The sequence below is a fragment of the Hetaerina americana genome, unplaced genomic scaffold (genome assembly GCF_022747635.1).
Source record: "Hetaerina americana unplaced genomic scaffold, ioHetAmer1.1.p SCAF_3, whole genome shotgun sequence".
NCBI classification, from domain to species: domain Eukaryota; kingdom Metazoa; phylum Arthropoda; class Insecta; order Odonata; family Calopterygidae; genus Hetaerina; species Hetaerina americana.
Window position 1 is genome coordinate 89,909,723 of NW_027286874.1, and position 15,613 is coordinate 89,925,335.

General features: G+C 34.4%; 1 protein-coding gene across 2 annotated transcripts; it reads left to right on the forward strand.

Annotated features, from left to right (window-relative positions):
* On the forward strand, positions 1-15,613 carry LOC139690268 (cytokine receptor-like factor 3). Of its 2 annotated transcripts, XM_071587615.1 has the most exons (8): positions 1-129; positions 289-441; positions 606-898; positions 4,833-5,013; positions 7,014-7,359; positions 8,911-9,041; positions 10,594-10,702; positions 13,047-15,613. In XM_071587615.1, the coding sequence occupies exons 2-8, from the start codon at positions 331-333 to the stop codon at positions 13,286-13,288; spliced, it is 1,413 nt and encodes a 470-aa protein (XP_071443716.1). In that variant the 5' UTR covers positions 1-129; positions 289-330; the 3' UTR covers positions 13,289-15,613. The 2 variants fall into 2 exon arrangements, with proteins under 2 accessions (XP_071443716.1, XP_071443717.1); XM_071587616.1 differs by lacking the exon at positions 289-441.

The following is a 15,613-nucleotide window of genomic DNA, read 5'->3' on the forward strand; positions in this document are numbered from 1 at the left end:
ATTGTAAACAATGTTTGTATTTACAAGTGGAAGAATAAATTTGTTTAAATGTTTATGTTAGTTATTGTACAGTTTTAGTGCTTGAGAGAACCATAATAATTATATTTCATGAATAGGGCGTCGTACTGAGTAAGTATGTTTGTCATCGTTATAGTAATGAATAATTATAGTGGGTGTGTTGAGTTGCTTAAGTTATCCTGTAGTACTTTTTTTTCTTTTGCTTAAACAATTGTTTTCATGGCATAACTAGTAGAGCATGTTACAACATTCAATTTGGTTGGTTTTCAGTAGTGTGTGTAGCCACTAAATGGTAAAATATTCAATGATGTTATGATGGAGAGAGTGAGTACAAAAACAATCGTTGATACAATAGATACCGCCAAAGAGTATGCGAAAAAGTTGGAAGAGCTGGTAAAGTCTCTTGATGAAGCGGAGCTGCAGGTTTGTGTTAAATTATCTAGTGCTCTTCACGTGCTTTGTTCAAAGTTTTTTTTGGCATTTCGAATTGCAAGTATTCCTCTGTAATTTGTTCTTGTAATGGTCGTCTACATCTAGATATTTTGTGTGACGGAAACACTAATTATATTTCTTTTGTCCACTTCAAGGTTGATTGTAGTGCGTCGATGACTCTGGGAGATATTGATACAACCTTCAGTGAAATTATATCAAAGCTAACAGATTCTTTGGAAAAACGAAGAACTTCCTTAAAGGCCGAAGTGTTAAGTATTAAAAGAGAAGGATTGGCGCCCCTGAAGGCCTGCCGAGAAATTGTGTGTCAGAAACTTGAAGAAACCCAGGATTATATTTTGGAAGGAAAGGGTCTTCTTGGTACAGCAGAAAATAACCCCGACGCCAACCATTGCATATCGTTCTGTGAACAAGCTTCTGATCTTGGAAAGTAAGTTGATCGATTTTAATTGATCCAAGTGTTCATGCCTTTGAATAATTGTTTCTTGTGCCATTTTTTGGTGCTTGAACCAACGTTCGCATTATCCCTTTGTATGTTTGATTAAAAAACCGACCCCGTGGAGCAATTGGTAGTGCTCGATATGACTTAATCACATTTGATATTCGACGCTGCGTCATTCTTATTAGACAGCCAGGAAAACACGTGCCTAGTTCACCAACTCCAAGCTGCACGAAACTAAGAATTTTGTTCGTACATATGTGTAGGGATTCTAATCCTTGTTCATATTTCTCATGCTCCTTTTTTTAGCTGCAGCTATTGAAATTGTCAAAAAATTACTAGCAGAATGATTTCAATTTGGACCCTCTTTAAGGCAGAATTTTGGAAATGGGATAATAATAAACCACGGACTAATTATTGGCATTTGTGAGGGAGGAATTTGGCCTGGTGATTTCTTCATAACAGTTTTAGTTCTCAACCCAAAAACTAGGCTGCCGTACATGAGGAGTACAGAATAGTGAGTTTGATTAAGCGCATATTGAAAGGGGCCACTAATAAGTGGATGAAGAGAAGGCAAATTGATACTTGAATGAGTAAGGATGTTAAGATAAGGCTCTTCAAAACCTTGATATGGAGTTTAGTTTTTTACAGTGTGGAAACATGTCCAACAAGAATGGTAGGCATACATTGGATGCCTCCGAAATGTGGGTGTGCAGAGTGATGGAAAAGGTGAAATGGGCAGAAAAGAAAACAAGCTAGGAAATTCCAAGCATGACATGGGAGGAGAGAGGATTTGTTGGTAGAAACCCTGAGGAGGCAAAAAGATTGGTGCTGGGCATTTTGATTGGCAATGTGATGTTGATAGCTATGATAGAGGGGAGAAAATTAGGTGTTTGAGGAAGGGGAAGAAATAGGGTTATGCATGTTGGTCAGTATGAAGGGAAGGGGGAATTATTACTATAGTATCAGATGTCTGGTCGTGTTTTTTGTCAAAAGAGGCAGGTAAATGTATTGTTGTATATTTGTATTGGCTGTGTCCATCCGAAGCCTACCTTAAATGATGGAATACCAATTATAATCACAATAGATATTAAAGATATCCAATGTATTATCATACCGTTCCATTACTCACAAACTCTCCTGGGTGGGGCATATGCGGGGAGTGTGTTGACAGGCTAATGAAGGATTGGAATTTATTGGAGGAGTGCTGGGTGAAAGTGATGAAAAGTTTGAAGGGAAATGTTATCTTTCACTGGTTAGTCCTCATTTAGAATGTGGTGCTAGTATATGGGATCCTCATGAAGTTGGATTGATTGCCAAATTGGATCATGTGCAGGGTAGATGAGCTAGATTTGTGAAATATTGTTAGGCTAAACTGAGTAACATATCAACATTATTAGAGGAGCTAGGCTGGGAATCATTCACAGAGCAAAGGTTAAATTACAGATTAAATCTCTTGCATAAATATGAAGGATGCCTCTTAAGCAATGATGTTGGGGGTGTGTTGTTGGCCCCATTGGTAGGCAGGATCATGTCAGTGGGATTAGAGAAATTGAATGTGGAATAGATGAATTTAGGATGCCATTATTTACGCGAACGCCCAATGTGTTAATTTTTTGTAGTTGTCCATTAGGCCTCTCTCTTGTGGATATCAACCTACTGCCTAAAAAGAATGTGAGGTGATACAGAGTGTATGGTTGACTTTGACCATGGGGAGAAGGAAATTCAGTTTTATTTCCTTATCATTTTCAAATCAATGACAAGCACATACCAGCCACTAAAAGTCACCATATCGTAATTTCATCATAATTTCAGTGAAGTCTAGTTCATCATCTTGCTATCACATCTTGTCAACCTCACATGAAGATATTGAGAAGAAATCTGGTCTAGTGAGTGATTTTACTTACACTGATGAAGGAATGTAGTTTTAAGCCCTCCTCAATATTCTTGGCATTTCAGTCCTTTTCAAATTATTTCTGCTTCTTTGTGCTGTACACAATGTGAATGAAAACTGATGTTGACTTGACTCCATTTAAAAGTGTCTTGGTTTCATGATTTGCTCATTATTAACAAGGTGAAGGCTTTCTCTTAAAGCTAGTCTCTTCACTGTGTTATCAATCCCATTATTGAGTGAACTTTTCTCATGGGAGGCTGCAAAAGTGCCACTCTACTGACAAACCAGTCTTCTTCGGTAAATACAGTTTGATAAAATTGTCTGTTATTGGATTGTGCTATGTAGATATTGGAAAAGTAGTATGACTTTGATGTAGTTGAATCAAGTGCACCCTGATGAAGTCCTTCAGTAAGTACACGTTGAAAGTGGACATAGCAGTGTCATGAATAGGATAAATGGAAATAATTATAAAACTGGTGTGCCGCAACTCACTGCTTATGTCACTCCTTGAGTAGGCAGTGAATTTTTTTGTGCATTATACTAAGGATATACCTGTCCTGTAATATACCACCTTGCAGAATGGAAGTAGTTCTCATTGAAGGTACATAGTTCTCTGATTTAATTTAGTTCCTCCTTAAGAATACAGTATGATTGCTCTTTGCAGAAAAAATGTTGAAGTTTTAGAATGGATTCTAGATAATTATATATATTTCTTCAGTGTTTAGTGACATTCTAAAAATGGTTCTTATAAATTACAACTCACAATTTGGATGCTACATTCACAGCATTTATTTACTTGAAACATTCTTCCAGTCTATTTTTCAAAACATGTTTTTGGGTGGTTTTGACATTTACCATGTTAGTATACTTCATGCATTACATTTTCACATTACTATCACACATTTCTTCGTATACATCTGTAACTGTTTTTTGCCATGCACCTGCAGTGTAATTTTAATTGGAAAATGTATTCTATTTTTTGCCCTTCTCACTTTAGCATCATATTTTTTAGTCCCATTTTGCAGCATTCAAGATTTATAGAAAAAGGGAAAAATTAATTTTTTTAGATTTAAAAAAGATGCTTTCTGAAAGTTCTTAAAAATAGATTTGTTTTATGAACGTTATTTAAAAAGTGTAAAATTGTGCAATTCCAAATATTACATAAGAGCCCATTTTTAGAGTTAGCTTCATGAAGGTCCCAATCGAAAGTAAAATAATTTATCCTACTGGTCTTTTTTTTTACAGCTATAGCTCGAAAATGATGCATGGAAATAAGTCATTTATGGAGCTTTGCATAAATATTATCAAAATTCATGATTTCTATTAAGATTGGTCGTGGTGAAGTTTGTTAGTTTGGTTCATTCGACATGGATGACCACACTAACTTACTTTAAATGGAATGCGAGTTAAGGGTGTTAATAATTTTACTTTCACTGCATTTTCAAAATACTTAAATGAAATAAAATTTTCATTCCTATGATTTAGCTGCTATCTTAATCCTGACATTGTTATTAACTGGTGAAAACCTGGCATAATATTGATGTTTCTGGTTGTTTGCAACATATGAGTGAGTTGACACTGAAAATAACAATAGTTCATGCACTTGGTCCAATGAATGAACCGGAAACCTCCCTATGGAAAACTCAAGTCACTATATTTCCTTCATTCATCAACATTATTACTACCTACATGATAACATTTTGAATAAGTTTTCCTGCTGCATCCTTTTGTTGTTAATTTCTCACTTTCATAGATCATGAGAAGTTTTCCTGTGTACGATTATTAATTTTATTATTATGGGAAGTATTAGATTTCAACATACATTTAGTTTAGTTTTATCACATTACTCCCAATTGTTGTCTCCAATAAGCACGAGAATATATATGGCTTTTGCTAACACTGAAAGACTTCACTTTGAAAAGATATATCTTTCGAAGAATATAATATTTCTAGTTTCACACTGGTTATAATGTTGAGGGAAAAGTGATTGCTCTTCTTAACTGATAATTAAATATGTTCCTCAATACATAGCTTGCCTGCTGTTCCAAAACTTGAAGAAGTTCCTCGGATTTCATTTGAGCTACGTGTTGGAGAAGTACTTCCTGAGCTTCTTAAGGTGGTGGTATCTGCTGGACGTGTTTCTAGAATGGGACCTGTGCAACTTACACAGCTAGAAGAAAAGCCTGGTGCTCTTCTAGTTCACTGGGAAGAGGTAAGATCCTTCTCTACACTTAAATTTTAAGACTCTCAAATGAATTTTGTAATCAGGTTACAAAGAAGTCTTTATAGAAATTATGCCACTGTAAGTCTGTAAAATTAAATAACTGTGAAGGAGAAAAAAATGGTATATTTGGTGATAATTGTGCGCAGATTTTGAATTACTTTTAAAAGCGACCATATTTGGTTTGATGGCATATAAGATGAACCATTAATTCAGAAGGGCAAATCCAGGAGAGCAAGGTTTTTACTGAGAAAAACTTCACCTTACCTTATTACAGACCCTGGTTTTGGTAATAATAATAATCTGGGGTTAAATTAGCCTAAATTAGTGAGTATGAGTGATAACATTAACCTTCTGAAGATCTTACCTTCATGTATAAGACCTGGGAGCAATTTTTTGAGTCATTATTTAAAAAATGTGTGATATATGCCATCACATATGTATAGTAATTTATGTGATAAAGGCATGAGCTGTGGTGAAATGCAAATATTACTTTCATTAAATTGAATGTTTAATTGAACTAAATTACTTCAGTTAAATATAATTGTAGCAATTGTTTATCATTTACCAGGAAATTGAATTAAGCCATTCTCAGTTTAAACTATCTCAGTTTTTCAGTTATTGGGAACTATGGCTGTTGAGATCTATGGTTACATTGTTGATTAAGGTGTTTTTTAAGCCTAATGTGTAAAATCCTCAATAATTGTGAAAATAGTGTTGAAATCTTTGAAAAATAGCCTGTGATCATATTTTAGTGGCTACAATACTTGATATACATAATTAAGAAAACACTTAATGTGTTAATTTTGGGGAGCATATTAAAATGTATTATCTGAATGTTTGTGAGATAGTAAAAAAAACTTGTCCTGCCCATCTATTTTTCATCATTCGCAGTTGAGTCTCAATGGTCACAAGATATTTATGAATTCAAAATGAATTTATGAAACTCCATTCTACCTAAAATGTTCTCAAATAAAAAGATGCTTAACATAAGCATGCTGACAAATAACTTTTATAATTGGTATTTTTTTATGTTAAGCCTCTTTTTTTATTCTAAACAGTTGTTTGGTTATGTATCCGAGGTAGAAAAATGCAGTTATATTTATCTGGCAGATCTCTTTCCCATTGGCTCTATACGCTGAATTCCCTCTCCATGTAAAGGAGAGGGAAGTTCTGCCATTAGAACTTAGAATTACCAAGTAGTTCTGATGGCAGAACTACTTGGTAAATTGTAAAAAATGTTCAGTAAGTGTACACAATATTCAAATGGTGCATACATATTTTTAATGAGTTGCAGTGCATATGAAACATGGTGAGAGACATGCTGTGTTTTTTCATAGAGAAATAGTAGATGTTTTGTAGATATAGTGGAACAAGTAATTTGCATAATGAGTAAAATTGTATTTCATAATGGGTCGCTTAATGAGCGACTTTTCGTAGAGTGACAAGGGGAGGTAGATTGCTGGAGGTGTTGCGTGCCTGGTGATTCGGTTTGTGTACCACTCATTTGCTAGCATCTTGGTGTCACTAATGATTACACCTTTTTCTAACCTTGTGCTCAGAAATTATTTGTGATTTGTTAAGCCGAGTTTAATAACCTTTGCAAAAATGTCCCTGAAGAAAAATCCAGTAAAAAATTGCTCTAATAGAATAAATATAACGGTAGGAATGAAAAGTAAAATTGTTCAGAAGCAAGGGCAAGGTTTAAGCAGGCTGGCTGATCTGGTGTGCCCATACAATCGGTCAGCGTCTTTTATTTGAATTTATGGTACTTGGCCAAACTCGATGAAACTTCATGATGAAATTGGAAAGTAACATTTTGTAAGTTCCTCTGAAATTCATAAAAACGACTTTTATTTGGCGGGAGGAGATTTGTGTGGAGGGGGCTTGGGAGGAGTTGAAGAGAAAGAGGGTTTCAGGAGAGTATGTTATTTAAGTAGTTTTTCTGCAGTAAATTTTGTTCTTAAAAATTGTACTCTTTTTGTTCACAGGTGGACCTTGAGCGCACAGTGGATGTCCTCTCTTTTCGTTTGCAGTGTGCCCATGGAGATTTGAGTGAAAGTGGCCTTGCTACTGCTGTTGAGGGAGGAGGGGATGTGGAGGAGGTTGAGGGCCCCAGTAAAGGGAAAGGGACGCCCACTCGATTGTCTACCAACTCCCGTTTCCTTGAAGGGAACTTTCATGACATGTACAGGGGCCCTGAGACAGAACACTTGGTCCGTGACCTCAAGCCTGGTGAACAGTACACATTTAGAGTGTGCTGTCGGGTAGAAGGTGATACCGAATGGAGTGCTTGGAGTTTGCCACGGGTTGCTGTCACTAATCAAAACCATTTTTGTAAGTTGTGTTTGCCCACTGCTTGCCAGAAAAAACTCTGATACCTGGACCTAATGTAATCCCATGAACGTTGTTGTAGTTGGGCTTAAACTTGATCCAGATATATTTTTCTACTAGTGGTTCCTGGATGTAAGTGCTGCTGATTGAGGGAAAATCACGTCAAACAAAGGAATATTTAATGGCTCTTTATTGCAACATTTTACTATAAAATATTGAGTTATTCAACAAGAATATTTTGTTTCATGCTAACCATTATATAGGCTACAAATATTTGTGAGTTTTTCTTGTGAATATTGGATTTTAATAATTTACAAAATCTTTTATTCTCCTCTTAATTGGTGGGCAAATGCTGGGAATTACTTCAGTACGTGATGGTATGAATACAAGTCAAAGGGAAAACTTCAAAATGGAATTTGGAATTTAGGAGAAGTAATTACATTAGTATTTTTACAGCAACTTTTTAAATTGTAAAGTTCTATTTCACTTCCAGCCCCTGAATGTGCACATGGGCTGCGGGAATCATGATTTTTAAAAACTATGAATAAAAGTTCCAATAGTTTATGCAAAAGATATTATAAATGTAACTGACATTATCAACAAGCAATTATGAAGAATAATAGCACAAATTACAATCGAAAGGTTATATGACTGTTCCCTCATTCCATGAGTGACCTAAACTGTAAAACTTACTTGTGAGGCTTAATCTCTGAAAAACGCCCATTAGAACCAGTATTTACTGTTTTTGTTTCACTTAAGCTGATATTATTTAGTATCATCATATAAAAATATAACCAGCAAAAGCATCTATATGTAATAGTTGGTAATAGGAAAATATACAGGGATAATATTTTGGCAAGAGATGTTTTACTTCGGATCATAGAACTAACAGGAAGTGTTGGGTGATGTCCATCCCTGAGAATACATAGGCAGGAATATTTATACATTTTAATTTTCCATTTTTAATAATAGCTTGGTGAATTATGATAAATAAAAATTTAAATTCCACTGAATTTTATTTAAAATTACAGGTTTTGTCAAAAAGTTTGCATCATCAGGTGGGACACCTGATGATGTCAAATGTTCGATGAAATTGGTTATTTCAAATAAAGTTCAGAGCTTCAAGTCCATAAATTTGAGTTAAATACCATAGGACTCCATAGTCATGTATTTATTAAAGAGAATTCATTATAAATGATAAGCAATTCCTTTAATGTCATGTTGCCAAAATTGGTCAGTTATTATCTTTGTGTATAGAAGATATGAATGCTATTCAATGGAAAAAAAATTGCTGATTCGATTAATTCATTATTTGATTATTGAAAATCATTTAATATACAAAACATAGAAAGAAAGATTCTGTTACACACGTTCCTATCAATGTTGCAGGGATGATTTTGTTAAAATGTTCAAATAATTTTGTAATCTGTATGATCAGTATTAAATTATTGAACTGCCAATTAGCTGTAAATCATGTGTCAATAATACCTGTATGAGTGTAGCATTTCACCAATCACAACTATTTTCAAAACTCCTTATTATTTTCATTTTCAGGTTGGGAGCAGAAGAATCCAAATTATTTGGTGACCAATGAAAATAAAATTGCAACCAAAATAACATCGGATCCATCAATTCTCTTTTCCAGCTCTGCACAATTTGGTTCAGGCCACTCAATTGAGTTCACGGTATGTTAGGTTCATATGTTGGTTCACAATGTGTTAGGTTCACACAGTTTAACACCATTAAAATTAGCAAAGATAGAATTCTTCCTGAAATATGGATTTGAAATAAGTGGCATTATTTTGTCTGAATTGCACTTATATTTATTATGCGTTAGATTTGAGATGATTTGAGTGAAGGTGTGACACAAAAAGAATATATAGCAGAAGTTGGATATAATGAGAGCTGAAAAGGCATAAATTAACTCTGAAACCTTGCTTTATTAACCCTGAATAACATACACCTCAAATGTATGTATCTTTAATGGTTTAAACTGTCTTCACATAAGTCAATACAATTGGATCCGTGCAAGTTACTTTCTGAATCCAGAACGAACTGATAAAATCTCATTCTCTTCATCTCTAACCATCCTCTTGGAGAAAGACCAATTTTTATTGTATTGCTATATTTCATCCCTAACTTTGAAGTCTTTAAGTGTATATTGTATTTTGGCTCACTTAATTAGTTGTAGCTAATGAATATGCTATTGAAGTAAATGTTAATCAAGTTTTTTGAGAACTATGCTCGGAGAAGTTACAATTTAAAAAGACTTTTGCCATTCATCAATATCATGTAAAAAACTGTGTTCCTAGTTATGTATTACAGATTCCTTTTTTCCATTCCATTCATATTCAAAATGTAATTATTCATTTTCTTGAGATTTACACGTACTAGACTACAACTATAACATAATTGTAAAATTTCCTTTTGGACCTTGTTTGGCCTTGTTCACAATTGATTGGGTACAAATTAGATTTCTGAAGTCAAATGTTATGGCAGTCACATATTTCCTTTGTTTTCTCAGCTGAAAATTATTAGCTGCAGAACAGTGTTATTTTTTAATGAGTGGTTTTCATTGCAAGGAGTTGATTATGGCTGTGGAAATTACATGCCTCCTCTAGGTGCAATTCATGGTGGTTCTTGCAAAAATATTAATCCATATACTGACTAATATTTGATCTTAAAATTTAAGGGCCAGCTATTCAATATTTTTATGGGTTTCTAATTATGGCAACAAACGTAATAATCACACCATCACTGACATTCTTTCATCATGAAATTAAAAATGGTCCAAGAGTCACTCATTGTGAAGAGATTCTTGACGTAATCCAGTCTGATTGTAGCAGACTTTCACTGTATGTAAATGCATGCAAACATTCATTTCAGTCAGTATTTGAAATTTTTGAAGAGAAGTGCTACTTAAAGCATGACATAGGTGATTGTGTTAACATGCTATGGCGTAGGTGATTGTAATTAATCCTATGCATTTGTAGCAAATGATTGATCATTACTTATACTTTTTATCATCTATGTCCTAAATTAAAAATTGGGAATATTTTCAACGTAATAAAATTTATTAATGCAACAGATTTCAATGTAACTTATATCATCATCAGGTAACATTCATCACTCGGAGTCCAGTATACATTTTATTTTGTGGAAAATATTGCCAATTTTTAATTAATTATTCATATCAAGCCTGAAGCATTTCTTTTTAGCTATGTCCTTATTTTACAGATATTAGAAGCTGGAGTAGGATGCAGTGATGAGGGATTGGGTCTTGTGAATAACAGATTTGATGGAGATAGCCTCCTCCAGGTTGGAGCTCTATTCCTAAACACACTAGGTAAACAGTCGTTTTTACCTTTAATGCCAAAAAAATAGGGTATGCCATAGTATAGAGACTTAAGTGCTTTGCTGCTGACCAGAGGACCTGAGTTCAATCCTGGTGGTTCAATGCCTCTCACCCATTGCTGGCTCTCTTCCCCACTACTGTAAATTACTCATTACTCTATCCTCAGTAATTCCAGTTATCTTTTCATCTCACCTTGAACAGCCCTTACTTACTCCTGTCATGCTTGATTTTATCCAACTTCCCTGTTCTCAAAATTATCCTAGCATTCCAAATCTGTATTCTTTTCTGCTACTGAGTACGTGTTCTGGCCAAAAAATACACAAGCTGGTGCAATCTGGTGGCCATAATGCGGACTATAGCCCCGCCCACTAGCGGCACTAGTTGCCTGAGACCCAATGGGCCGTCTGTGCTTGGCGGATCATGCAGCTATGCGTGTGGTGTCAGTTGTGTTAGTTTCTGTTGTCTTTGTTTTTACTGTTTGTCAAAAATGGAAATTGACGAAATCATGGAGCCACGAATTAGCATAATATTTTATGGTGAAGTGCAGTAAAAGTTATCAAGAAATTCCTGAAATGTTGACAGCTGTTTATGGTGATAATGCTCTGAAGAAAATGTCCATTTTCAAGTGGATTAAGTATTTTAAAGATGGCTGACAAGACGCCACGGATGATGCAAAGCCGGGACGACCTTCAACCACCTGTGTTGACGACAACATTGATTGTGTGCGGTCCCTTATCCTTACCGATCGTCAAAAAACTGTTCAAATGATAGCTGATGAACTGAATTGAGGAAAATCAACAGTGCACACTATTTTAACCGAGCATGATGGATGGATCCTTCTCCATGACCATGCACCTGCACATTCAGAATTGATTGTTTGCCAGTTTCTGGCAACACATTCAATCGCCATTCTTGAATATCCTCCTTATTTGCCAGACCTCGCCACCTGTGACTTTTTCCTATTCCCAAAATGCAAAAATGTGATGAGGGAACATCACTGGGAAGATGTGGACACAATAAAGCTAGAAACGACGATAAACTAAAAAGCCTAAATGCTGAGGACTTCCAAGGCTGATTTAAACAGTGGGAAAGAAGATGGAATAAGTTCATAGCAACGAATGGAGAGTACTTTGAATGGGACAAAATTGATGTAGACTAAATTTTGCAAAACAAAATTTTTGTGGCTTAAATTTGTGTATTTATTGGACTGTGCAGTATGTCATCCACCTATGGGCAGAGTTATTTAATAGCCTGGACTCATTCTCTTATCCTCCGTGTCCATCATCATTTCGTGGTATACATAATCAAGGCAGTTTTCCATCACTTTCCTGAATAGTGTTTTTAATGTGACAACATCACTCAATGATCACCCCACTGGGGTCAGACATCTTTTGTAGCTGCCTCAGTGAGGAACAGGCATCACTATGTGGACTGACTCTTGTCTGGTTGCTACCCTTCAACCTATTTGCCATTGATGTCCCCACCAGGGGAATATCATTGCTGATGCCAGCACAGCCTTTGAGGTTATCAGAACATACATTCTCATTACACTAAGGATAAAATCATGGAAATGTTATAATCAGTAGCCAGTGAAACTCTTATGATATCAATTTACTTTAACAGTCATTACGCCATTAAATCTCATAACTTCTCTTATATTTTATTTGAAAATGCTTTTACCTTATAGATAGAAATAATTTAATCTCTACCGGCATAAAAGAGAAATTGCAATTACTGTTTAATGGTAGGACTTTTTGGATTTTGGGGTTTTTAAATCTTTAGATTTTGTCCTTAATGACTGATAGGAAAGCTAAAGCATTTCACGTGACCTTATTCAAACATGATTTCAATATAAATTAATGATCAATTTTGTGAGATCAGAACTTGCTTTGTGGAATACTTAATTTGCTGTTGTTTCATACTGAAAAAAATGTCAGGTTAAGACTAAAATAAAGTTTCAAATTAATGTACGTGGTGGATTATTACAAATTCTATAATATTTTTCCAAAAAGTTTGTCTCTCATCTATGTAATGGAATTGATAAATCTTTGACCAGACAAGACTAAAATTTTATCTCCCTATCTTCTACCCATCCACAGTGCACAAATATTACCTTAAGCTGTGCATTTGACCAAATTTCAGTATGTTTTCATTTCTCTTTTTTCAGTCTGATTTTATGCTTGGGTCTGATGGATTCATTATGATCATGCATTAATTAATAGAATTTAAAATTTGAATATAGAGAAAACATTTTCATTAAAATTTGGAGGAATCAGTTATATGTATTATATTATTTGTTAATGCTTAACTCTTTTACTGTATCTTTTGTTTATAGGATGTGTTTTTGTGGATGGTGCTGAGAAGACAACAAGACTACCTCCGTTAATCAAGGGCTCTAAAGTAGCTTTTTCTTGTGAGCGCATACGAGAAGATCGCATAAGGGTGAATATAGATAGCAATAACAAGACAGTTACGTATGATTGGAAAGTGGAAGGTGCCGCCTGTGAAAGTGAACACTTTCGTATTTTCTTTGGTCTTTGTTTTGGCGAAACAGGTTGGAAGGTGCTTGTAGAGTGATACTTGGTCCATCAGTAACATTTTTTCAAGTCCAATAATTCCAAAATAGTTAATGTTGAATCTTGCCAATGCAATGTGGAGCATTTTATCAAAATATTCATCTGTGAATATTGTTTAACACCAAAGCAAATGTATTTTAATTTGTGTGATTAACTGCATGAAATGGTCTATGTTATTGTGCCAAATGATTAGCCATTTAAAATATAATTGTTATCAATTAAGCAATATTTTCATATAATTATTATCGAAGAATTTTTGTACATGCTTATTGCTGGTTTTTGCTGAACCAGATGGCATTTAATATATGCTAATTGGTGCAAAGTTATAGAATTTAATAATGTGAGAAATATCTCCATGAGGTCACAGGCTAGATTCACTTGCGTACTCTCACTCTTGCAATGCTGTGTATGCTGAGTCTACCTTTTGCTTCTCAATTCAGTTTTTAAGTTTTATTGAATTGTGTGTTTTCTTATCCATTCAACGTGTGTCTAGTTGATGGCTAATGTGCTTGGTTAACTATTTTATTTTTACTCGTCCACTTTGTCTGTTTGCTTAGAAGGAAATGTGGCCTTTCACATATTACACTATCATTATATTTTTAAACAAGGAAATTGTTTGCGGTACTGATTGAATTCAGTTTACATTCAATGAAAGACTGGATGGTTTTATCCAATGATAAATATCAATAAAATTCTGCTCTGTGCTGTCAATTGTTGCTTGTACAGTGTTTTGATGTGTCATTAATTGTGTGTGAAAATTTAATTATCAATGTGAAAAACAATGAATGAACATAGTAGTAAATAAGGTCTGTAAATTCATGGCGGAAGAGTGCAATTTCCTCGAGCTCTTTCTCAAAAGATAATTAGCAGCTTTTATGTAAATAAAAGCAGGCAATTTTTTTAATTCGGGAAGGTGCAGCTGTTTGGTTTTGAAAAAAGGTTTTTATATGCGCATTTTCAATGTTTTATAATAATAAAACTTACCAAGGTGATTAAAAATATGAAGAACTGAAGTGACCAGAGCATACTTATGACCTTTCTGTGTGTTCTTTATTTGAGAAATTTAAACGTTAAATAATGTTTATTGTCTTATTCAAGCATTGCATGTTATGAGCCAGTAGCAGAATTTATATTTAATATTCCTTTTATTTTCCCATTCTGTTATTGTTTTCTTTATCTTTGAGCACCGATCCATTATCAGTTGTGTTCAACAGTTGAAACATTAATAAGAATTAACAGCTGTAGTTTTCCATTAATTAAGTTTCCATTTCCTATGTTCATAACGCATTACTTGAATAGCAATTGAAGATTAAGTACTGAGGTCATGTTATGTATTCAAAGAAGTGGATAGGAGGAGGGAAGGGGCCTATCCTAAAATGGCTTTGAGAGGGATGGGTGGATAGATCAACAACACTGTGGACATTTCAAAGCAATGGGGGGAATGGGTTGGAATGTGGAGTTGGCAGGGTTGTTAAACAAACAATTTGTTCATGTTTGTTTGGTTGTTCAATTTGTTTATTAACCCTCCCCCTTCTCATTGTTTTTTTGGTTGATGTACCTATTCCACCACGTCTTATATTTGTTTTTTCTAGCTGTAAGTGCATTGATTACCACTGCCTTAATCCTCCCTGAACCTCCCCCTGCATTTTGTAATTGGTTCCTTCCCTAACCATTTTTGTATGTTTAACATGTGTGTGTGGCCTTCATACCAAAACTTTACTTTATAATTTGATGCACTGCAACTGGTTAAAATAAAAATTCTATTTGTGAAAAAACTGAAATTATATATTCCAATTATGGAGCAGTTCAACCATATCAAAATATTGACTCAGTGTACTGTTTATGTTAAACTTTTGGTGGAATTATTTTTGACTGTGCAACATTATATGGTTGGCTTTCAGTTGTCATGACATTGTGTAAATAAGTTTTATATCAGGTTCTTTTTATCAAATTTGGTCACAACATCAACACTGCCAATAATCACTGAAGTGTTAATAGTTTAAATCGGTCATGAATTGAGCTGTTGCTCAGGTTCATTTTGTGGTGAATGTCAGTTAAATGTAAACTTGGGAATTTTTCATATTTCCATGTAATTAATCTTTGAGGCTGCATGTTGCCATATGTTTTATATTTTATATACCCATTGAAGTTTAAATTAATTGCTTCAGGATACACTCACTTTATGCCTGAAGCTACCATTAGAAACTACGTGGTACTGTATCAGTCAATTTTGCTGTAATGTTAATATTTTAACATGTAAGAAAAAACTTTTTAAATGACAAAAGAAGCAACAGTGTGCTCAAGTTTTAACTGTGCTTTTGTTATA

Excerpts from the sequence above, each read along its gene's own strand:
- LOC139690268 (XM_071587615.1), top strand. The coding sequence starts at position 331 with ATGATGGAGAGAGTGAGTACAAAAACAATCGTTGATACAATAGATACC. Across the intron at positions 899-4,832 it reads CAAGCTTCTGATCTTGGAAA|CTTGCCTGCTGTTCCAAAAC; the intron begins GTAAGTTGATCG and ends CTCAATACATAG. Across the intron at positions 9,042-10,593 it reads GCCACTCAATTGAGTTCACG|ATATTAGAAGCTGGAGTAGG; the intron begins GTATGTTAGGTT and ends CTTATTTTACAG.